The sequence below is a fragment of the Toxotes jaculatrix genome, chromosome 13 (genome assembly GCF_017976425.1).
Source record: "Toxotes jaculatrix isolate fToxJac2 chromosome 13, fToxJac2.pri, whole genome shotgun sequence".
NCBI lineage: Eukaryota > Metazoa > Chordata > Actinopteri > Toxotidae > Toxotes > Toxotes jaculatrix.
This window is the reverse complement of record NC_054406.1, coordinates 7,698,622-7,721,563: the sequence shown is the minus strand read 5'-3', so window position 1 is coordinate 7,721,563 and position 22,942 is coordinate 7,698,622. Positions and strand designations below refer to the sequence as shown.

The window sequence follows — 22,942 nt, the reverse complement described above, 5'->3', positions numbered from 1 at the left end:
GATATAGGCCTGTTTGATAACAGTCCTGTCATAGGTCAGGTGACTCCAGTACCGCTTAACACTCTTACTTATTTTCCTGTTAGGGCTATGGATGAACTCATTTACCTTTTGTGGCACATGACTTGAAACTTTTTTTTTGACATGTCTGTCACATCAGCCCAGGGAAAGTGTCCTACTTTCAGCATTTGAAAATGTAGCTGTGAGATATGAGAACATTGTGAACGTTGTTGAATAATGGATCAAACCAGTGAGAAACAAGTGGTGTAGTTGTGAGTTTTGGTAGAGGAAAGAAATGTAATACTTTCATATAACTTTATTGATTTTATTCATCAGATTTTATAACCTTAATTAACGGTTCAAAATGTTAGGAGCATAATTAAAAGCTGTTAAAGTTAATTTGAACGTCTGATTTAAGTGAGGACACACTGTATTTTCTTGTTACTTACTGCTGAAGAGGTGTGGCATAAAATGAAATGAAAGGCCTTTACCACATAAAGACCAGAAACTAATCCCCAAGTCAAGTGAGAACAGAAGCCTACATTATCATCTTACTACCGTGTTTTTCCGCTCTGGCTGACATCATATAATTATGTTTTAGATCTTGGTTTCAGATGTAACTTACATTATTTTGAGAGCTATTTGTTCTTTGACACCTGAATACAAGTAGTGATTTTGTACACATCACTCAAATCAAGTGAGCTTCTGTAAACATGGGACATGTGCTTTGTGTGAGGCACCTATTCAGGTAAATAGACTACTGTAAGAGTGACACAAATTCTAAAAGCAGCTCATTTTGAAAAGCCCAGCCCAAAGTAAACATCCACTGGTTTTATAGATGAATGGTCTGGGAATTGTTAGATCGGTAGCCACCTTTGTATTGTGTACAATGTAAAGTTTGCATGTTATTTTAAACCACAGTTTGCTTTTGAAATTACAAAATGTCATGAACTTCTGTATCGTGTAAAAATGCCTGTTTAAATTTTAGACAGTAATGATGAAATTGACTTGGCTAATAGATTCTGTACTGAGCTAACATGCACATTTAAACTTATTTGGGTACATGCATAGACTGTATAAGACATGGATGTAGCACCCGTGATGGGTATTTGAGCTGCGCCATCTTGGATTTTAACGTGAGTGTACTTTCCATATTTGGCGGAGAGGCGGTTACACTACGGGTCAACCGGCCGAGAACCCGCCCACTTAGCTCGGAGTAATATTTAATATTTACCGGCTTTCACCGCTGCCTCCATCCACTACCCACTTACAGTTACAGCAGCACACAAACAACAGCAGCCGCTTACTGATGGAGCTGCTCTGTCCATTCAATGTCGTACTTTTTAAACAGAAAAATGAGACGAAATAAAATTGTAGCCTAGTATTCCCGCAATAAACGGACTCTGAGAGCACGGAACACACCGCAACAGCGTTCCTAACATTAGCTGCTCCGGTTCTCTATCAGCAGCGACCATAAATCGGCAATTAAGTCATAAGCTAGCAGCAAAATATGCTAATACATGCTAATTAGTGCAAACATCCAGGTAAAATAGTGAGAAATTTACTTACCGAAAAAACTGCAACACACACTCCTTCGACGGTCGGTGAGTACAGTCTGCACTACAACAAGCCATATTGTCACAAAAACCTAACCTAACATTGGCAAACAAACACGGACACTGTCAACCCCTGTCAACCGCTGGAGGTAGCCGGAGGCCTCTGGATGTAGCCGCCTAGCCCTGCCGTTGCTTTAGCAAAGAGCTAACTGCCAGTGCCTGTCTATGGAGCTGTCACTCAATGTAACCACGCCCCAATTTATGTAAGAATTTTAAACCTAAATAACACTAAAGCGGTTGTGGTACAAAAAAAATGTTGAATTTATGTTGCAACCAGCAACATAAATTCTGATCACTCCAGTTGTAAAGCTGCTGCTCACTTTCTCACACACTTGTGCCACTAATAGTTTGAGTGCCGCAAATTATATGATGAGCCACAGTAAAGCACAGAAAAAAAACTCTTTTATAGCATGGATTGAACTCGACATCTAATTAGACCCATGGTCATTTCTTTTGACTGACTGAAATCAAGGGACATCACACTGAAATTCAAATTCATGGTTGTGTCACTGAAAACTTTACCATTAAAAAAAAAAAAAAAGAAACAACAAGTTTCCTGACCCTGGGGAGGAAGAGGAGAAGGTGAGCTAAGGAGAAAGACAAGGAGGTTAGATGAGGTTGAGTCATGATTACAGCTTGATGTCTTCAGTAATTACAGTAAACCAACTACGGATTACAGACTCTGTGCCTCTGCGGGGGAAAACTCAGCCAGAGCTAAAAGAAACACACTGCTGTCTCTTGTCAGACAACCAGCTCAGCTTCATTGTCTGAATATCATTGTCAAATAATCATATAACTCATTTTTATTGCAAAGAGTCTTTTGGAACTCTTGAAGATATATTGTCATGTCTAACTTCTTCTCCTGCCTCAGTGAAAGTAACTGAAATAGTCCATAATTCATGCTCAGTTTGCTATCAATTAACTGCAATGAGCCGCTCAGAAGTCTATAACGAGAAGAATGAGAAAAATAAAGCTATAAATATTCACTGTCTGTTGCAAAAGATTCAGTTTCACACATCTAAACAATGTTCATTCAGTCGTCATGAACTTAATTCGGCTGTGTGTTGGGTGAGTGCTGAAGGGAGTTGTTGGGAGTTGGAGATCTATTGGTCACATTCATTGTTAGTGACCCCACGACTCCATGCTGCCTGTCAATGTATGAAATTCCCTTTGAAATTCCCTTCGCTTTGATTCCTCAGGTTTATTGATATTTTAACCTGGTTTCTGGTGCAAAGCAAAGTCCTTGCATGTGTTAGTGTGTTTGAAGTCCTACATCCTTCCAACTCTTGTGACTTTCTTGTTGTGAGGAAAAACTATGATGGTGGGAGTGTTTATGTATAGAATATTCAGTCTGTTTGCTCGCCCTGTTTGGACATACAGAGGTGAAAGTGAAGTGAGGATAAGAGGTGAATTAATTGGTACTGGGTCCAGGCCTGCCACTAACTAGCACTCCTTCCACAAAGTACACAAAGCAGGCAGGTATAATCCAATGGCCGCACCCCTGGGATAAGATGGTACATGTGGCTCATCATATCAAAGCAAAAGTTGGGAAACGGACTGATTTTTAAAAGAACAAATTAAAAAAAAACAATGTTTAGATCTAATGGGAATCTTTGTCAGTGGCATGATAACGAAGTTTTGTGTTTACAGTGTGTAGATCTCTTGTCTGATTTTTGCCTTAATGTGGTTATCATGCCTATCGAGTCAGAATTAAAAATAATAAAACTGACAGAGTGGCCTTCAAACATCAACTCAGCTGGACATTGAACAAATCAATAAATATCTGAAACTGGAGTGTTGGTCTGTGGGTCACTCTGATTTTGGGGTCATGGAAAAATATATTTTTTCTGTGGATTTTTTTTAATATTATATTTTCACGGAACCTTTTACAAATAGGTGAAATAAAAAGGTACTTAAAACACAAAAGTACTTAAAATGTGTCTTGCAGAATTTAAATACTAAGAGATAAAATAAGTAAGAATACTTGGAAAACTTATAATATACCTCTTTTTATTGTACACATGGTCCAAAATTGACTTCAAATATCTGTCAAAAATTTTGGGAAGCTTATAAAGCTCTTTGCCACATATCAAATGTTACAAGCAGCTTCATAAACATACTCTAAATTTAAAAAGTGACATGTTGAAAATATAATGACACCATCAAAATGTCATTAGGAGGTTAGAATTAATATTTTATAACAGTCAGGTGCAACAAAGGAGAAATGTGGAACGCTTCCACATTGTAAGTACTGATACTTCCATTAGGAATGCACTGGAGACGCAAGCACAGGCAAGCACATGAAATACCATTTAAATCATTTCAGCAGCAGTAAATAAACAAAACATTTGTGATGACAAGTGAAAATAAAGATATGAAACTAATTTTTAAGGCATTTGAATGAAAACGTGCACACGGCCCAAGCTAAATACACAGCGATATATTGAACCACATTCAGATATATGGCCATTAAAGTAGAAAATTCTGTATAGAGAAAACTGACCTCAGAGGATACACAGTGTTAGTGTATGTATGTTTGATTGTCTTGAGTAACAGGTATGCACAGCTAATACAGTGTAAAAACACAGGCTCAGTTTAAATGGCCCATTACAGTCACATTCAAAGGTAAAAAAAAAAAAAAAAAAAATTACATCACTTTCAATACACAAAGAAACACTTGGAGCTAATAACAACACTGACAGATGCAATTTATCATGCACAAGCAAACATAAAACCAACAATTGGAACAGTAAGAAAAAAAAAAAATATTTTTTTGGTTTAAAACGGATTTGAATTTTCAAATCTGGGGTCAGTGGAACAAAACTGGTAAAATACCTCTCTTCCATATGACCTCTCAATATTAATCATGCCACAGTAATTTGCTACCACAGTAGTATGTAGTGAATATGGTGCACACAAAAAACAAACAGCAAACAGCCTTTTGGAAAATATAATTCAAGTTGAAGTAAAACCTCGTATTTCTAACAGTAATTGTAACTCTTCTCTTCAACAAAACAGAGAAACAGTGGATCTCAAGACAGATCAAACTTGACAGTAAAGAAGCAGTAATAATCACAGCTGAAGGCTCAAAAAATGCAATCTAATTGTCTTGACAACCTGTCTCTGTTGGACTGCTGCACTAAAAATAAAACCAAGAACAACTGCAAGGCAAGTCTGTAGTGCATGGCAACAAAGTTCCTCACATAAGTGAGCCCTTGCTGCCCTGAGTACCTTTCTTTGACAAAATCTTACACGTTTTTGCACTGAAAAAAAAGGTAATTTCTTGGAGTCATTTCATTCTAGCAGTTTGTGGTCTGAAGGTGGCTTTCATTCAGGATGGAGGTCATGTTGGTGTCATAGAAACCGTCCTCATCCTCAGAGCTTAAAGTGGAGGAGCCCAGAGCCGCACGGTGTGTCTGCTGTGACTTCCGCCTGAGAGAAAGCAAACAGCAGAAAATCCAACAGCATCACTCAGTTCTTCTATTTTCATACATTGCAGCTCAGTGAATACAAGCATGTGTCCTGCTAGTTACTATGTAGTGCCCCCTAGTGTAAAGAGGACACATGGTGTTGATAGGGTTAACTGACAAATGCTGAAAGTCAAGGAAGTCATCTTACATTGTGTGTGGAACAGCGAATTTAACATATTTTTCTAAGATCTACATTATTTCTCAGTTGGGAGAATAACTTCAGTCCTACTTTAATTCAGTTTCCAGTGCTGTGACTTTGGCCTGCAGTGCCTCCTTGAGCTCCTGCTGCTCCTCCAAGTCCCTGAGAACCTTACGGCGGACTCCCTCCAGGCGCTCCACCTCTCCTTCGCTTTCGTCCACCTGCCGCTTCAAGGCCTTCACGCGAAGAGACAGCTGAGAATGGAGAGGCAGGGGGTTAGAGGGGAACAGAGGAGGTCACGGGTGAAGATGTGGGAGCAGAGGGGAAGAAGCCAGACGGGCAGGGGTTAAAGCCAGGGGTTTGATGGGTATGTGGGTTTGTAGGGGGGCAGCTACGACTGCTGAAAAAAGGCCAAGGCAGCAGAAAGTTGATAGGGAAAGGGAGGTCAGGGAGCGTTCTGGTGACCAAGTGAGGTTGGGTGTAGGTCAGGAGAAGTACAGATGAGATTAGTCTTATGTAAAAGAAGCAATTAACCACTGTTTGAACTGTGTTAATGATTAAACAGCAGGTGTAGGTCAAACGGGACCTATAGATAATTCTTACTACATAATTAAAACTGAGAAGAGTAGGCAAAGTAGTACAAGCTCTGAGTCGGGAAATGAGCCAACAGGAACTTATTTGATACTTTCACTGGTCTGACACTGAAAGAACAGTCCCACATTTTGGAAAATGCACTTATTTACCTTGTTGGTGAGAGTGAGACCAGGATCTGCATGGGAAATATGTAGCTAGAGCCAGCAGCCTGTTAGCATAGCTCTGTCCAAAGCTCAAAAAATCTGCCTATCAGTACCTCTGTATGTTAACCCATTAACATATTATATATTGTCTTTTTGATCCATATGAAAAACAAAAAGTAATAACTACATATTTTGGTTTTAAATGTAGTTATGTGCCAGGGAGCAGAACTGTGCCAGCTCTTTCCCCCTGTTTCCAGTGTTTGTGCTATGAAATTTCTCATTCCCAGTAGCAAAGCACTGCAAATAAGCGTATTTCCCAAAATGTCTGCCTATTTCTTTAATTGGTTAGATCCAGTTTAAGCATGCATTTAGTATTTAACCAGCAAGCACTTCAGCAATGAGAAAAGACTGTTTGCATGCCAATCTTTACCTGATCTCTCTGCTCAACATGTTGGCTCCTCTCCTGGTCTAACGTGGCGTTCAGCTCCTTTAGTTTTCTCTCCATTCGTCTCTGGGAGGCCTGGATACTGGCCTTCTCTCTGTGGCGAGAAATTCAGAATTCACAACAGTTCTCAACAGTACTAAAATATTTTGAAACAATTATGTTTAATTTTTTATTGGGGATGTTAGTGTTGACAGTATGCAGGACTTTGACTCATGAAAATATCCAAAAAGTTAAAAAAGCTGCATATTTAGCTATAGATATGCTGCGATTTCTTTTCCGACTTATTTTGTCTTCAGTCGTACCTTTCTTCACTGCGAAGTCTCTCTTCTAACTCTTGAATTTTGTTTTCCAGCAGGGTGATTCCGGCTGAGGGCCGAGTCTGGCCCTCCATGTCTGCCACACGTGACTTCAGCTCCTTCACCTGGGAGAAGAGTGGTACAGTGAAGTGAACAAACGACTGATTTCTCCAAAAGCTGTTCTAACAGTGTGTTGGTACGTTTGTGTCCAGGCACTGAATGAATTAACAGTACCTGTCTCTCAAGTGCACTCTTGTCCATCTCAAGGTCATGTCTTGCCGATCGCTCCTGCATCAGCTCTGAACGGAGCTGATCCACCTAAGAGGAGAATGAGAAGGCAGTGTAAGCAAACCTGTTATCAGTTACATCATTACACAGAAATGCCTTCTGCTTATTTGCATGAACATTCAAATATTTTTATACAGTACCTGATCTCTGCTACGTGTGATACGGTCGTTCAGAAGCTCCACGCTGCTCCTCTCCTCATCCATCTCGATCTCCAGTGTCTTAATTTTATCCTGCGAACGTGCACGCGCAGGCAAATAAGGACACTGTTATACAATAACAGTTTTTTTAGGCTTATCTTGTCAATCTGCCTGTGATACCTCAACTTCACATGCATAACTCCCTCACCGTTTTTTTTTAACTTAAAACTCCATTTGCTGACACATCACTGTATCCCCGATTTACTCACAACCATCTTTAGGTTCCCCAGTTCATGACCTTTGACCTCAAAGCCTCACCTCCAGGCCCCTGATCTCCCTGGTGCGATCAGTGTGAGTGCTCTTCTCTGACTCTAGTTCGCTCTCCAAGTGTTTGAGACGGTTGCTGAGGAGGTCCCTCTCCAACTGGGCGCTGTCTCTCTCCTCACTGCACACCAGCAGCTCCTTCTTCAGACGGGAAACCTGGGGAAAAAAAAAACAAGGCGCATGAAATTTTATAGGAAGTCCACCCATTCTCATGTATTTTCTCCTTTCATAATACCCCTCAAGCTGAACTTGGAGTTTGACAGACATGAATGCTCTTTGTAAAACCCTGCCACACTTTCTCTGACTAAATATGAAATATATATTTCCACATTTCAATTGAAGTCTAAGCCACTTCTCTGTCTTGGTACAGACTTTCTGTTCTTCTTTTACACTCCTGAAAACTCCTTTCAGCTAACATACATTACAGAGAAATATGCTGCAAGCAGTTCACTTTATATACTCTTATATATACACTCATAGAGACACATATATGCTATATTCTAACACAACTAAGGGTGTACAGCTATGCTTGCAGTTCTGTGAAGCTATAGCTACTTAGGCACAGGAGTGCTATGAGTTAAATGCTAACATCAGTACGCTAACATGCCCATAATGACAGTGTTCATTTCATTTTGCATATCCTCTTTTTCAGTGTTTTGTCCTCACCTCTTCTTGCTGGGCCTTCAGGTTGCTCTGGGCTCTCTGCAGCTCAGCCAGCCTGTCTTTGCCGTTGCGCTGTGCCTCCAGCAGGTCCTTCCTCGAGCGTTCCCTGTAGTCATCAAGCTGTGTTTGCAGGGCTGCCACCGACTGACGGGAATCTCCCATCATCATCTCCATCTGACAGTGGTGGAGGCACAAAAAAGAAAAATGGCGATGAATAACAACATATTTAAACATATGTGAGCAAACCATGCTGTTGATCTAACCCTAACACACACACACACCTCTTTGTTAATCTTCTCCAGGGCTCGGTCCAGCAGCCTCTTTTGCTCCTCCAGGTCACTCTTGCCCCTCCGTAGTGCCTCCCTCTCCAGGTCCCTCTCCTCCAGCCGCCGGGTCAGCTCATCCCTCTCCTTGGTGAGGCGGGTGGCTCCTCTCTTGGCCTCCTCCAGCTGAGACTTCAGGGAACGGTTCTCATCCTCCAGAGCTTCCAGTGCCTCCTCGGTATCTGAGCTCCGGGGCATGCTGGAGTGAAGCCTCGTCTGGAAAATGAGAATGTGGACTAATTTGTGCATACAAACTCCAGACCAAAATCTTTCTCTGTATCTTTGACATGCTGATGTTGTGTGTTTACATGATTTTGAGTTTTGTACTGTACCATGCGTGCCAGCCTTTCTCTGAGGCGAGTGTTTGCTTCCTGGAGCTCCACGTTGGTGCCATGGTCCACCACAGTCTTTCCCGTAGAATCAGCTAATGACTGCAGAGTGATGTGGGTCAAAAGAGAAAGAAGAAAGGGGAAGGTGAAAGAGAAACTTAATATTCGATGTAGATTTTAGTGCCTATACATAAAATTTCCTGTAATTACTGATTTTTATACAAAAAGTATATCCTTTTGTTTATTTGGTACATCAAATCCATTTCAGTAACGCAAGAAGTGTTCCTTTCATTTTTAAAAATTGCTTATGGAATCAAATTCACGTCTTTTCCATAGAATCTAGATGTTGCTTCACCTCCTTTGCCTTCTCAAGGACCTTTTCCAGCTCGGCCTTGTCTTTCTGCGACTGCTCCTTCAACCTGCTGATTTCAGACAGAAGCTCGGCCTCTTTCTCTCCACTCGCTTTCTTCAGGGCTTGAAGTGCCTCGCTCTTCTCGTCTAACTCGCCCTTTTGTTTGTCCAGATCGGCGCGAGCCTGCTTCAGATCGTCATGGCAACGCTGAAGCTCCTTGGGATAAGTAATCAGAGATGAATAATGCGTGTGTGAACAAGAGGAATGTGCAAGGGTGCATAACACTGTGTTAATACGGGTATGGGGCATGCCAGTGTGATTGTGATTGTGTTTTTGTGTGTGTGTGCGTGTGCAGGAAGAATGAATGAAAATGAGAGAGAAATGATCCAAACTTCACCCAAAGGAAAACCCACAGCCGCATTACTGCTCTGACAGATTAAAAAAAAAAGAAAAAAACTAAACATACTGTTGAACCGAAAAGATGAGCCCCTGCATTTCACCCACGCAGCTTTGAATGAATGTGAATTACCTCTGCTAAAGAACGGCTATCGTCAGATGCAGGCATTTGTTTCTTCATGGCGAGAAGTGAATCCTGAAGATCCTTCAGCTCTCCCTCAAATTCTTCCTTCTCTAAACGGGATTTCAGCAGCCTGCAGAGAGAAAGCAGATTTTAAAGAACACACAGTGGTGACAGCAGTTCTATGTACAACAGACATGAACACACACTGCAAGGCCGTAAGCACAAACAGATACATAAAGCAGTGACAAAAAACACAAAGCGCACAGGAGTGAAGCTACTGGGCTAAACCATAAAAACATCACCACCTCCAGAATCAATCATCATTTATTCAAAATGAATTATATCCATTGGCAATTAAATCAGGAAAAAGTGTTGTTTAGATTTGGTGATAAAAAAAAAAAAAACGTCATTGAAACAGAATCAATTAAGTAAATTTCTGAATGGTGATCGGTTTGAAGGATTGACATGATTGGGTTTATTATCACTGGATTACAGTTAGTACGGGTTCACTAATGATCAAAACAGATGTCATCAGATTCAAAATCCACACTATGAGCCTTTCAGGTGAATCTCAGGGAACACAACTCAAGCTCTGATTGAAACTAGACTAAATCTACTTGAACCAAACACAGTGAGACTGATTTCCTCTCTCACATTCGACTGCTGATGTGCTTCCCACTCCTGCCGAATGAAAAGTAAAGTGAAAGAGTGCATGCATTAAAAATAGCTCGAGAGAAATCTAATCTTATAGGAATGAACCAAAAACTGTCTGTGATTGTGAAAACATCAGATACGACAAAGGGTGTTTGATGCTTGACCGAGGCTGAAATATGTTCTGACTGCCAGTTCAAAGCAATAAAGATTAGCTGTGAACACAAGCCTGTTTTAATGTGAATGCTTGTCTTTTTATGAATCCAAAAGTAATGGTATGGCTCCATAGTCTATTTGGATTGTCATGCGATCGTAGACATGAAAGCCTCTGTCCTACGTCTTTAAAATAAACATTGTAGACACTAACTCTTCTCTGGTGTTGTGCAGCTCCTGCTTGGTGACCTCCAGCTGCGTCTTCCACTGGTCTCCCTGGTCTTTGCAGCTCTCCAGCTCTTCCTCCAAGGTCAATATGGAGGCGTTCACCTTCTCCCTCTCCTCTTCTATCTGCTCCTGGGACTGATACATGATCACAAACATACGCACAAGAAATTATATTTTGAGTTACTGGAGTCAGTGTATAACACAGATTTATTCTTGCTGTTAAAAAGCCCTTCTCATTATGGCATACTGTATAAAAATACTGTATCAAAGGCTGTTCACATTTTCTTTTAATTCATGTTTCTTTTTCATGCAAATGACTGGCGCAAAGGAACAGAGACAAAGAGATCTTTCAGCATGTCCTCAACTTCAACACAAACATAAAATTTCAGACAGCACAGAGCATAGTACAGTCGACACAAACAGCGATCCAGCTGCTTTAATCCTCCTCTCGCCCAAATGAATCACCTCATCAAAAGCAGCTGACAACCTGTCTGCTTATTTCCTGCTCTCGGGCTGCGTGTTACTTTTTTTCCTGACACTGCTGTTACTGTTTCCAAAATGTGCATGATGATCTATTCCTGTATATACATATATGGTTCAAATTTCTTCTACACCACGTCCTACAGTACTCCCAAAATAGTCTACTGGTAGAAACAGAAACTCTACAGTAGAAATTCAGCTGGAAAAGTTTTACACTGCTAAAACAAGTAGCAAAATTCTCTTTTCTAACTCTGCACACTGGGCTTAGCCTGACCTTATGGTATTCTGACTTTGTCTTTGAATGCTGCATACTGACACATAAAACAGAATAGAAAGACAAAGCATGGGTGTACAATAGGCGGACGCAACATCAAAGCACAATTTAATATCCGCTTTATAATGCATGCAGGCCACACACACTGCCTGACAGGTATAACCCGACTTCAACCATCCTGTACAAAGAACTCTGCTGAAAAGAAAAAATGTTCTGGCTGTTTCTATCTTAAGAGTGCTTTAGCAGACTATGATGCAACTGAAAAAAACACATCAGTGATCAGAAACTAAAAAATATTCATCGTGATAGCTGATTTACACTGGCCACTCTTAGTTTGACACCGAAACAATAATCACACGAATAAAGGGAAAAAAAAATGTGTGTCCATGTGCAAGTTTATGTTGGACCCTAATAAAAATAACAAAAGAAAGAAAGAAATAATGCACACAACTCACTTTGTTCATTTATAAAACCTGATCCACAGTCTGCAGAAACATGTGTCTACAAGACTTTCTTTATCGCTAGTAAAAGAAAAAAATGCCAACATGGACTTAAAAAGGACTCTTATTCTCTCTAAAGCGGCATTTACTATATTTTTACAATGTGTTTCTCTAAGCACCAGTGTATTCAGCTCTGTCTGTGTAAACTATGCCTTGCCTTTTTCTTTCCTCCATTTATTGAATCACTCTGTGTTGGTTCAGTGACATTAGAGTTACAAAACCAAAATTTTTAGTTTTACTGAGCCAAATAAAATCTTCTTCTTCTTCAGGGTTCATCTGTTCAAAAACACAGCGGGGCACACACGTCCTACATCAAAGTAACTGCACAGAAATGCAACTGCAATCACGCAGTCGGAGTTAGAAAAGTCAGAACTGAGGAGCATTTATAAAGCAGCTGATAATCATGCAGGACTCACATCAAACAACCTGAGCATTTTTATAGTGTACCACTGGTGTTTAAGCGTCTAAGTGAGAAATTTTCTTTACTTTTACTGATCAATATTCTTGTTTTGTACCATTAGTCCCCTATTGACTGAGATAGTTCAAAAAGTCTCAGATTTGTTTGCACAGTTTTTATTCCTTTTATCCCGGTTTTCAAAATCTTTTTTTTTTTTTTATAATTTTGGCTAATAATCTAAGCCTTAAATCTCAACTACAGACTCAACTGAAGAAGAATCAATTTCAAAAACCTCATTTTTTGCTAAATGTTCAATGAACCACTGCTGCACCACAGCTCAGCCTGTTCAGAAAAGCTGTGTTCTAACTTATGGGCTGCCACAAAGCAAAGCTTTGTGTGACTGACTCTATGCACAAAATGGAAAGGAAAGTGCCATCCACCTGTGTGACCTGTTCCATGGTTTTTCTCAGGTCCTCCATGTCCTGGCTGTACTGCTCCCTTAGAGTCTCCATCTCTCTGTCATGGCACTCAACCTCCTCCTTCAGCACTCCTTTGAGGGCTGTCAGCTCCCTCTCCCGCTGGTGGAGCATATCCTCCTGACGCTGACGTATCATGGCAGCCTCAGCCAGCTCAGCCTGTAGAGTCATCATTTCCTATCGAAAAAATAATGTACAGATATGTAGATGGTAAGATAGACAGATAAAAGTGTTTGTGTGTGTGCAGTTGTGCAGTGTCAGTACCGTCTGCAGAGAGTCTGAGTGAGGTGAGTTTTCTGAAACCTTCCTCAGCTCCTCCTGAAGCTCAGCCAGCTGATCTTCCTGCAGGTGAAGACGAGTCTCTGCACCCTGTCTGGCCATACGCTCCTCGGCCAGTCTGCACACACACACACACACACATGATTAATATTGAAACACTTGAGTCATTAGGTCATTAGTAATTGCCAATCAATCAGGCAATGGTGAAATGATCCTTTGACAAAAAAGCCACAGCAGCAATAACTGGAAGTTTATTGAAGTTTATTGGCTTTTACGTTCACACACTGGACATGCAAAGCCACATACACACACACACATCCTTACTCATCATGAGCCTGCTGCAGTTCTTTCTTGCAACGGCTGAGTTGCTCCTGAAGTTCCTCGACATTCCCCTTTTGGAGGCTTCCATCAGATCCTCCCTTCTGCAAACAAAAACACACACAAACACAAAGTGTAGAGAAGATGGAGGGTGAGACTGATTTAGTGGGACAATGAGAGAGGACAAAGACATAGGGCAGGACTGGAAACACTGCGACAGAGTGTCACTGTCAACCTTGAAAATACACTATGTGCTCTGTATTATCTTGAACATAAAAAAAAAAATCCTGCCTTGGATTTCTTGCCCTAGTTTCTGACAGTCAAAAAAATCTTTGGGAGAACAGGCCCTTCCAGAACGCTCAGACATCGTCAAAAAAGACGATCTCCCCACGTAAACAACAGTCTCTGACAGGCTGCAGGGGAGCAGAGCCGGAGCGGCGGCTCGTGTGTCGCCCACACCACTCCGCCGCTCGTCAAGGCTCCCTCTCTCTGAAAAGGAGGTATAAGTGCAGCGTGTTCGTGAAACCTCTCTTATCCTCCTACACACTCATTACAGGGACGCACACATAGAATCAGAAAAGAGAGACAAAGCGAGGATCACGGACAGCTTTGCTCCTCAGGGGACCTCACTTTTCTGTTACTTATCGGCGATGGATTATAAAGATATACTTTGTACAGATTTGTTTCATTTTCTTCTCGTCCCCCGCAGAACAGTTTGTAGATAATCCCGTTCTGGGACGTTTCAGTTTCTCTCTGTCCTCACAAAGAGATAATTAACAGAAGATAACATAACTGAGAATATGTATAAGCTCTTTTGAGCTGACAAGGAGTGAATTGCATCAGCTGTATCCTTATGTGTATTGAGAAGAAAAGAGACTCTCCTGCAATGCTAAACACATTAGTGGTCATAGCCGAAACACTTCAACACAATGTGATTACATATTGTGAATGAGATCTGGTACGAGCCTGATCTAAATCAATAGCTGATTTGAACTTGATAGCCTCTTGTCCTGTGGTTGGACAACATGGGGAATCCACAAAAGAGGTTGCTGGAGGAACCATATATTCCTTAATAGCATTGCTGATCTTTTGTAATGATAATTCAACCGGGAGGGTTTTATGCTGATCCAGGTCATAGAAGAACACTAAATGTGAATCATGTAACTGTGAACCAGTCCTCAGTGTTAACTCTATACACAAACAAACATACATCAGCTGTCTTGGACTCAGGTAATCCAACACACCAGCATCTGATCCTCAGTAAGCCAGGGGAACAAACAGGGCGTCAGTGCATAACTCATCACTCTCCCACTGACGCACATTAACTCATAACATTGCATTAAACCAGTAGCACCAGCAAACCACAAGCACTTAGAGAGAGCCACAGACATTAGTGGTACAGGGGGATGGTGAACGCTGCTTCACTGAAATGAAAGGCTAACCATGAGTCAGTATATTACTCTGGACATTGGATGTATCACACAAGCCTCAAAACAGTCTCTGGATGAGCCCTTTAGTGTTCAACAACACATGTCATCTGATTCTGCTCTGATCTCCTCTTTAGGCAAAAGCAATGTTTTGGTTTGAAGGCAGAGCTGGAGAAGAAGTATCCTCAGGCAAAAAAATGTAAACCCCTTCATCCTGCACTTGAATGCTTGGTTGAAGAGTCAGCCACTAAATCTACTAAGATGGACAGCATGGTTAACGTCATGAAAAACAAGGTTTTGTACAACAAGATGCCTCTAAGAAGGATCTGTCCCATCCAGCAAGCCAACCCCCAGCTGGTGCAGGGTTCCAGTCCCACTAAATTATTGATGACTCTCAATGACTGTTCCCTCAACACACACTGAGCCTTCAACAGCCTTCCTCTGCAGGTGCATTGTTGCCAAGAGACAAGACGGGCAAACGATTCACAAGCAGCCATGGTCACAAACACGGCAAGAGGTACATAACAAGGGATCATACATAATCAAGTGCATGTAATATGAGAAGGTAAGGGCACAAAGGAATGACTTCTGTATGTAGATGCTGATTTATGCAAAAGGATGCAAATTTAAAGGAAGTAGTGTGCACATCCTCATAAAAACCACGGCACACTATTTTAATAAGGTGTCAGAGGAGCACAAAGGAGCAGAGATGGCACCAAAAATTGACAGAGGAATGCTCAGTATGCCCCTTAATTTTCACATTTTTGGCCTGCCAAAAGAGGATCCTTGGAGACAAAGTTGAAGAAAATAGAAACTTCATATCCTCAGAATAGAGGACAGGCTGCCAACCATCTGTTAGCTTCATTACAAGAACTGCTCTGTTGAGAAAATGACTCCCATCCCAGACGCCACTACTTTCCAACCTTTTGTTAGCCCAATATGCTGAACCTACACACAACAAATGCTAAGTCAAACGTGGGCCATTATAAATGTGGTCCGTGTCTTAATTGTTATCATTTTAGCAGTGCAATTCTTATTCTGTACAGTAGCTTGGCTGAGCTTTCTGTGATGAGGCAAAGTTTCAGGTTAGATAGCCGAAAAATAAAAACATAAAATATACTACTGGTACTTTCAGAGCAAATGCTGATACTACTAGTGGCCTACAACTAAGACCACATAAACAGTAACATTAGAAAGAAATGGCGTTGCAACGTTTATATCAAAAGTCTGCTGCATTATCAGTAAACAGGTCCTTTTAACCATCTCATTAATACATCTTTAAAATGGCAGGGCTGCTTCCTGTTAGCTAGTTTTCTCGTTTTCAGAGATTGTACACCAGCCTTAAAGAAACAGTTCAACATTTGGGGAAATAAACTTAGTTACTTTCTTGCCGAGAGTAAATAAGTCCCACTCTCACATCTGTATGGTCAATAAGAAGCAACAACCAGCAGTCCGCTAGCTTAAGAGCAAAGCCTGGAAACGGGGGAAACAGCTAGCTTGGTTCTGTCTAAAGCTAACAAAATGAAGGTGACGAGATGTAATGTGTTAATCAGAGAGCTTTACAGGTGCTGGTATGTGGATTTCGTTAGCTTTAGACAGATCGAGGCTAGCGGTTACCCTGTGTTTCCAGTCTTTCTACTAGCTAACCGGCTGATAGCGATAGCTTAATATTTACTGTACAGACATGACAATAGTGACAATATTTTATCAAAGGGAGCATACTTCCAAAAATGTCAGACCAAGAATGAACTTCCATGCTTACATTATTACTGTTCTGGTTCAGTAAAAGAATTGTTTTTATCAGTAGCAAACAAATGCTGTTTTATCTAATCAATGAATAAAAAACCTCTCATTTACTACATGTGGGCAAAATAATAATGGGCTTTAATATCTTGTCATACCTTAAGACTGCCGGTTGTCTCAAAACCAGAGTTGACCCTTCTTTTGAGGGATCCTTCATTCTCACTGTTGCTGATGAGAAAACATTGGGGAGAGGATTAGATTGCAATACCCCATACACAGTAATAATAACTCTAAATTTGTTTGTAGTTTACCTGTCTTTGAGGACGTTGAAAACAGACTGCTTGACCTGAGCTTCCTCCCTGCTGATGACCTCTGTGCTTTGACTCAGGCTCCTTGGAGATATCTCCTTCAAATAGAAAGTGAACAATGTTAAAAAAAAAAAGACAAGACACAAAACAAAGAGACAATTTAATATCCACAAATAGCTCCTCAGCTCCCCATTGCCAGTACTTACAGGCTTTTTAGCTACAGCTGGAGGAAAGTCCTTGGCAACAAACTTCCCTGGTGACTTAAAGCTAGGCTTGGGGGCCTCGAGTGCCGTCACCTTGGCAACAGATGCAGGGCTTCTTCCCAGGCTACCGCTCGCTGGGGCAGATGACGTCAACAAATTGGAGGAGGTAGACAGAGGAGCAGCGTAGGGATTCAGAGTGGGAGAGGTAGGGGAAGGAAGGGAAGCCTCTCGTTGAACATCTTTTCGAGCGTCAAGACTCCTGGACCGCCTGCGCTCGTCAAACCTGAGCCGCTGCCTCGCTCCAGTGCGGCCTCTGGTCTGTGGGGTGCTGCCTGGTGTCCCACTGTTAAACTTACTGATGAGCTTGTTGATGGGAGCCAGGGAGTTGGTATCAATCGCTGGGGCAGGCTCCTCATTGGTTGATGATGACGGTTCTGGGAACAAGTCTGAATGTGAATCTGTATTCTGTTTTTTTCCACTGTATTTCTCCAAGGAGCCAGTGAAACCAGAGCCAGTTTGCTTGGCCCCTCTTGGTCCCACACCGTTTAATTTGACAGGTTTCAACCCAGCTTCATTGTACTCCTCTGTACTACTTAAATCTGTGGTTTTTGCTGCTTCACTGGCTGTTGCATTGAGTTGGGGCTCAGGCTTTGCCCTTTCCACCTGTCCTTCTCTTCCAGCTCCTCCTTCCTCCTCTCCTTGTGTTCCAGCTTGACCATCCCCTGGAGGTCGCCTAAGAGGGCTCCCAAAAATCTCCCCATCCTCATCCTCTGCTGTAGAAACAGGGGAGCGTGCTGTGTTTGCAACAGGCATGTAGGGGTTTGTAAACTCAGCTGGCTCTTTATTAGTTTTGGGGAGGCTGTTATAAGGTGATGGTGGCCCTGAGCTGGGGGTGGGAGTGTTTAGCTGAACTCCATATGAGTCACCTTTCTCACCATCTTTCAGGACCACATAAGGCTGTCCAGAGATTCCCTGAACCCGCACTGCCACCCCATATTTACTGGAAGTAGGAGTTGCACTGTTGTTTCCTTTGGACTTATCAGAATAACCCCCGCCTGTGTCATGGAGGTCCTTGATGAAGCGGATCTGAACGCCATAATCCACAAGCGGCTTCCTGTCAGTGGAGAGACTGCTCATATTCACTTCCTGGTTTCTGTGCAAGCAGCCTGGTCAAACAGGGAGGAGAAAATAGCAGAAATGCAAATCATTTAAACCGAGCCACTCCTTTGTCATTACCTTTTCCTCTACTTTTTGTGTAAATACCCAACTTCTTCCCAGGTGGAGTCAGTCTGACCCAGCTGAAATATCAGATTGCTGGTATATCTTGATTAAGCTGTCATCTTCTCTTCCTACTCTACAGGTTAAATTCCTTCTCAACTAGAATGTATTGTATTCATGTCATGCCAAATATGCCACTGGGGCACTAAGAATCTCTTTGTACAGGCTGAGGCTTACTTTTTCCCAAGGGTGTGTTCAGAAAGCAGGGAAAACACAGTAGGAGTAGTAGTTTCTGTGCATGTGACGCCTCAAACCAAAGATTAATATGCTCCCTCTAATTCACACAGACATTCTTATATGCCATTTCATGTTTTTATCCAATTATTACTAAAGACAGATGAGACACACAAAAAGAACAATTGAGTTGACTGATTCACTGAGTTTTTGGTATTTTTATGCATTCAAACAGCTGGCAAGCAGTGGAGAGGGGCATTTAACTGTCTTTTTGTCTCTGATAATGTGAAAACAGAGGGACAAGGATCTTCTGTATAGATGTGTAGGTGGTTGATGTGACACAGGTGGATTATAGACCATCACTGATGGTTACAGTAGCAAATGAACACCTGTTACTGACAGTGTGTGTTGTATTTTACTGACAAATAAATATAACTTTTGACATTACGTTAATGGGGCATTCCACTGAAATTACACAATGTGTTCTGTGTCTGTGGAGGAGATTTCAAAAGTCTCTCAAAAACAACCCAGATGATGTCACCAGGGTTATCTCAGCTTGGGCTTGAAAAATTAAAATTTATAAAAGGATGTCTGCATTACAAACTGGGGACATGGAGTTTGAAAGAAATGAATATTTGCCAAGCATTTATGAGGGTCAAACAAAAGCATGTCCACCTTCTGTGCTCTGAAAATGAGCTTGGTGATGAACACTATGAGAAGGTGAATACTCCTCCTTTTGTCCAGGCTCTGTGGAGCATTAAACACCAGGGGCTATATCAGGAATGGGCCTCCCCTCTTTCTCTCTGCCTCTGCCAGAGTCTCCCCAGTCACCCGACTTCAGGGGAGAGTCACTCAGGCGTAGACTGTTTGCTTTGAGCTGACATGCACACATATCAGCTCGAGCATATGCACATACACACACATATATGCCCTTGCATATATGCATTCCCTGTCTGGTAGCAGGTAGTTTATATTAATAAGCATCAGTCCTTTCAGTAGCTCTATAAGTAAGCACTGAATAATGTGCAGTATCTTGGTATAGTTTTTTGAAAAACACAAAGTGTTATTTCTCCTGCATGCAAATATCTTTGTATACGTGTAACTCTGCTAATGTTGATTTTTAGTACCACACTCCAACCCCAGTTTCACTGGTCCATATCCACAACACTTACAGATGTGACTCTGACAGAATTTAAAATGTAACCAACTCTGACTGACTGCTGGTTATAGTGTAACAGGCGGCACCTCGACTAGCAATGAGGTTAGATTAGTGAATCAAAGTCAGCCTTTGTCTTTCCCAAAAACATTCTTAGGATTCCAGACGTTGCCTTTACACTCGGCATTGCGCGTGGTTTGCATTTGTATAATAAGGACAGATTAAGAGGAAACTGAGAACTGGGGCAGCATCAACTGTAAAGCCTACACATGCAGAAAACTGTCCACACAGGCAGTAAAGGAAAAGTGAAGAGACTAATTAAAGGACGACAAACTGGAGACTAAAAATACAGCGCAATTAGTTGTCCAGTGAATTAATTCTCCCGTCCATGACACAAGAACAAGCAACCAGGTTTGCAGACCACGCTGGACAACAGTGACCTGAAGGTTAAAAAAAACGAACGTTTCTCTTTCACATTTCTGAATCATGTTCAATATCTGTGTGGTTTAAATGACTGACGATATGATCGTCTGTTTTAACTGTTGTCAATGTGCTCAGCCCTCACCTGCTGGTCACTGGTCACACTAATGTTCCCAGGTGTAAATAGGCTCCTTGGGTAAATACAGATTTGAACAAAGGCTCAGTTGTTGGACACGTTCAGCGACCAGTAGCCGAGCACTGGTTGGTGACAACTGGTTCACCTCCTCTCATGCTCTCTCTCGCTTGTCACAAGGAAAGGCTGTGTCAACAGAGACAGGAATGTCACTAAACGGGCCGATCTGCCATCACGCTTCCCTTTCACCTCACCCACCATTGACTTCTCATTTTCTGGCCCTGTTCGTGCACCCTGCGCTGGTTGTTACAGCATACCTGATCTTCAGATTTTCCCAACACTTTCTCTTGCCTCTGGGTGTCTGAAAAAGACACGAGACTTTGAAACCAGGGTTGGATGGTACAGCTGAAATCAAAGCCAGCAGGCCTATATTATAAGAACATTAAAACTTAAATGATTAGTTGAATAATGGACAGAGAGGTAATACTCAACAGTTAAATGTAATAATAATAATTTATATAGGTGAAGATATAACTATTTTACTTGAGAAACCGAGAAAAAAACTGATAGCTTAATTTCTAGTGAAAATAATCATTAGTTACAGCCCTGAAAACGTTCTGAAAATGATATTTAAATCAGGATATGTCACATTTGATACACAATTGACACAAATGATGACACAATTGATGTTCAACACCTTATTTAACTAATTTTGTTAGTGTTTAGCTCAATTTGCTTGGAATAAATAATGTCAAAAGAATCTTTATAAAACAATAACACAAAATGTGCGTGTCACCATGAGATTACACTATGAGTCAATAAGCGATATCAATTTTATTCCAAAACATGATTTCAGCACCAGGAATTTACTTTTGGGTGAGTACAGCAAATTTTCTGCAGCAGAAAATCCACACTAGACAAACTGTTTTAGTTACCAGCATTGTGAGCTGTGTTGGTGAGATAGGGGCAGGTTCCCTTGTGTAAAATAACAACAACATGGTGACAGGTTGTATTTTACTTGTTGAACAACTAAAAGTGAGCTTGAAGTGCGACCCAAAACAAGACATGAGACTTTTCAGCCACATACATCTAAACATTACAAAGACTAAGCTGTATTTCCTCGGTAGATGTAAGGTTATTTACACAGCTTGACTCATAAATTAAATAACATCGCTTTCAAATTCATGTCAAACTGTCAAATGAGGATTCTCTAGACAGGAGAAACCATTAGAGTAGAGCAACCCCCTGAGCACCTGTCTGCTCCTGGATTAATTGCGTCACACCCACCTATCCGGTCAGTCAGTATCGGTGCGCGTCGAAACCACCGAGTTGTTTACACGAGCCAATGGGACCACGAGCGGAGCGGGAAGCTAGATAAACAAGCGACGCACCTGCCTCCCAACGAGACGAGAAGCCTTCACCTGCTATAATAACCTCTCATATCCTCTTTACGCAGCGCAGTCAGATCCAATTATAGCCAGCGGAGCGACACACACACACACACGCACGCACGCACACACACGCACACACACACAGCTGCATCCAAAAAATAAAAAAATTTAACGCCTGAAAGCGAACAACAAAAGCCCCCCCAACCGACTGCTTGATTTCGGTCATTATCGGGAACAGGAAAAGCTGAGCACGAGAAGACAGGTGGCAAAATCCAATCACAAAGCCACAGGTGTCCATCTCTGCTTTCCCCGGTGTTATAAAATGCCCGCTCAGCAAACACGACTCCTACACCAAATCCCACAAAAGTACATGTACAGTCAACAGGCAGCAGCTGTGTTAATACTCAGGGTAGGATACTTGTCCTACTGTACCTGCACAGATGATCCAAATCCAGAAATATTCCTCCCTCCTCAGTCAGGGCTCCTGTATCCGTCCTTGGAGCAGCGGCAGTCCTGAACAGTGTTGGTGGGATGAGAAGATGTTACTCTACGAACCGAGGACATTGGGGAAATTCGCCCCGCTACCAGCGCAACCTGTTGCCAGCACATCGGATAGTCATCGTCCCGCCTCAGGACCGACTTCATTGGTGGGAGGCTCCCCAAAGAGGCGGTGCCTGCTGAGAGCTCAGTTTCATCAGTGTACACACGGTGAGTATATGTGTGTGTGTGTGACCCATTTCCACACACACACACACACACACACACACACACACACACACACACACACACACACACACACACACACACACACACACACACACACACACACACACACACAGCGATGTTGTGGGAAATAATTTCTCAATCGTTGTTCAAATGTTTGCGTGGCAAACCTGCGTTATAATCAAGAAAAAAATACTGACCACTGCAGAGACGAAATTAACTATTGACATGAAAAACACCATTCAAGTTTGTTAACATGGCAATTTCCTTTCACCACAACCTAAATGACCATGAAATGTATCTCAAATACTGCATTAATGGTCTGGTTTTAGAAAGTAAGTGGGAAGTCTTGTTTATAATCCAAATTTTCATTTACTTGTTGTTTCCCAACAGGGCATCTGACAGCAACTTACTCAGCTCTTAAGACTTTTATTTTTTTTATTGCTGTTTGTTAAGTATATATCAGCAGGCCAATCATAATCTGTCACTGTAATATCACTGTTAAATTAAACTCTCGTGCATCTTTCATGTGTCTATCTTTGTAAAGACTGTCACAAAATGTTCTTAAATATCCAAATAATTTATTGACATTTC

The 22,942-nt window shown here is 41.6% G+C and overlaps 1 protein-coding gene across 4 annotated transcripts; it reads right to left on the bottom strand.

Annotated features, from left to right (window-relative positions):
- Nucleotides 1–3,614: 3,614 nt before the first annotated feature.
- cgnb (cingulin b) lies at nucleotides 3,615–22,213 on the bottom strand. 4 transcript variants are annotated; one of them, XM_041053552.1, is made up of 21 exons: nucleotides 22,058–22,213; nucleotides 17,077–18,239; nucleotides 16,874–16,968; nucleotides 16,721–16,790; nucleotides 13,399–13,496; nucleotides 13,060–13,192; nucleotides 12,760–12,972; nucleotides 10,655–10,803; nucleotides 10,291–10,317; nucleotides 9,646–9,766; nucleotides 9,120–9,332; nucleotides 8,768–8,869; nucleotides 8,394–8,651; nucleotides 8,116–8,286; nucleotides 7,444–7,605; nucleotides 7,129–7,218; nucleotides 6,935–7,018; nucleotides 6,707–6,825; nucleotides 6,390–6,498; nucleotides 5,313–5,476; nucleotides 3,615–5,045 (listed from the first exon to the last, which is right to left on the bottom strand). In XM_041053552.1, exons 2-21 carry the CDS (start codon nucleotides 18,208–18,210, stop codon nucleotides 4,913–4,915), a joined length of 3,645 nt encoding a protein of 1,214 aa, XP_040909486.1. In that variant the 5' UTR covers nucleotides 18,211–18,239; nucleotides 22,058–22,213; the 3' UTR covers nucleotides 3,615–4,912. The 4 variants fall into 4 exon arrangements, with proteins under 4 accessions (XP_040909486.1, XP_040909487.1, XP_040909488.1 ...); XM_041053553.1 differs by having other exon boundaries at nucleotides 8,768–8,866; nucleotides 22,058–22,212; XM_041053554.1 differs by lacking the exon at nucleotides 10,291–10,317.
- Between the last annotated feature and the right edge of the window lie 729 nt (nucleotides 22,214–22,942).

Excerpts from the sequence above, each read along its gene's own strand:
- cgnb (XM_041053552.1), bottom strand. The coding sequence starts at position 18,210 with ATGAGCAGTCTCTCCACTGACAGGAAGCCGCTTGTGGATTATGGCGTT. Across the intron at positions 13,193-13,398 it reads CTGCAGCAGGCTCATGATGA|ACTGGCCGAGGAGCGTATGG; the intron begins GTAAGGATGTGT and ends GTGTGTGTGCAG. Across the intron at positions 5,046-5,312 it reads GCACTGGAAACTGAATTAAA|GCGGAAGTCACAGCAGACAC; the intron begins GTAGGACTGAAG and ends GCTTTCTCTCAG.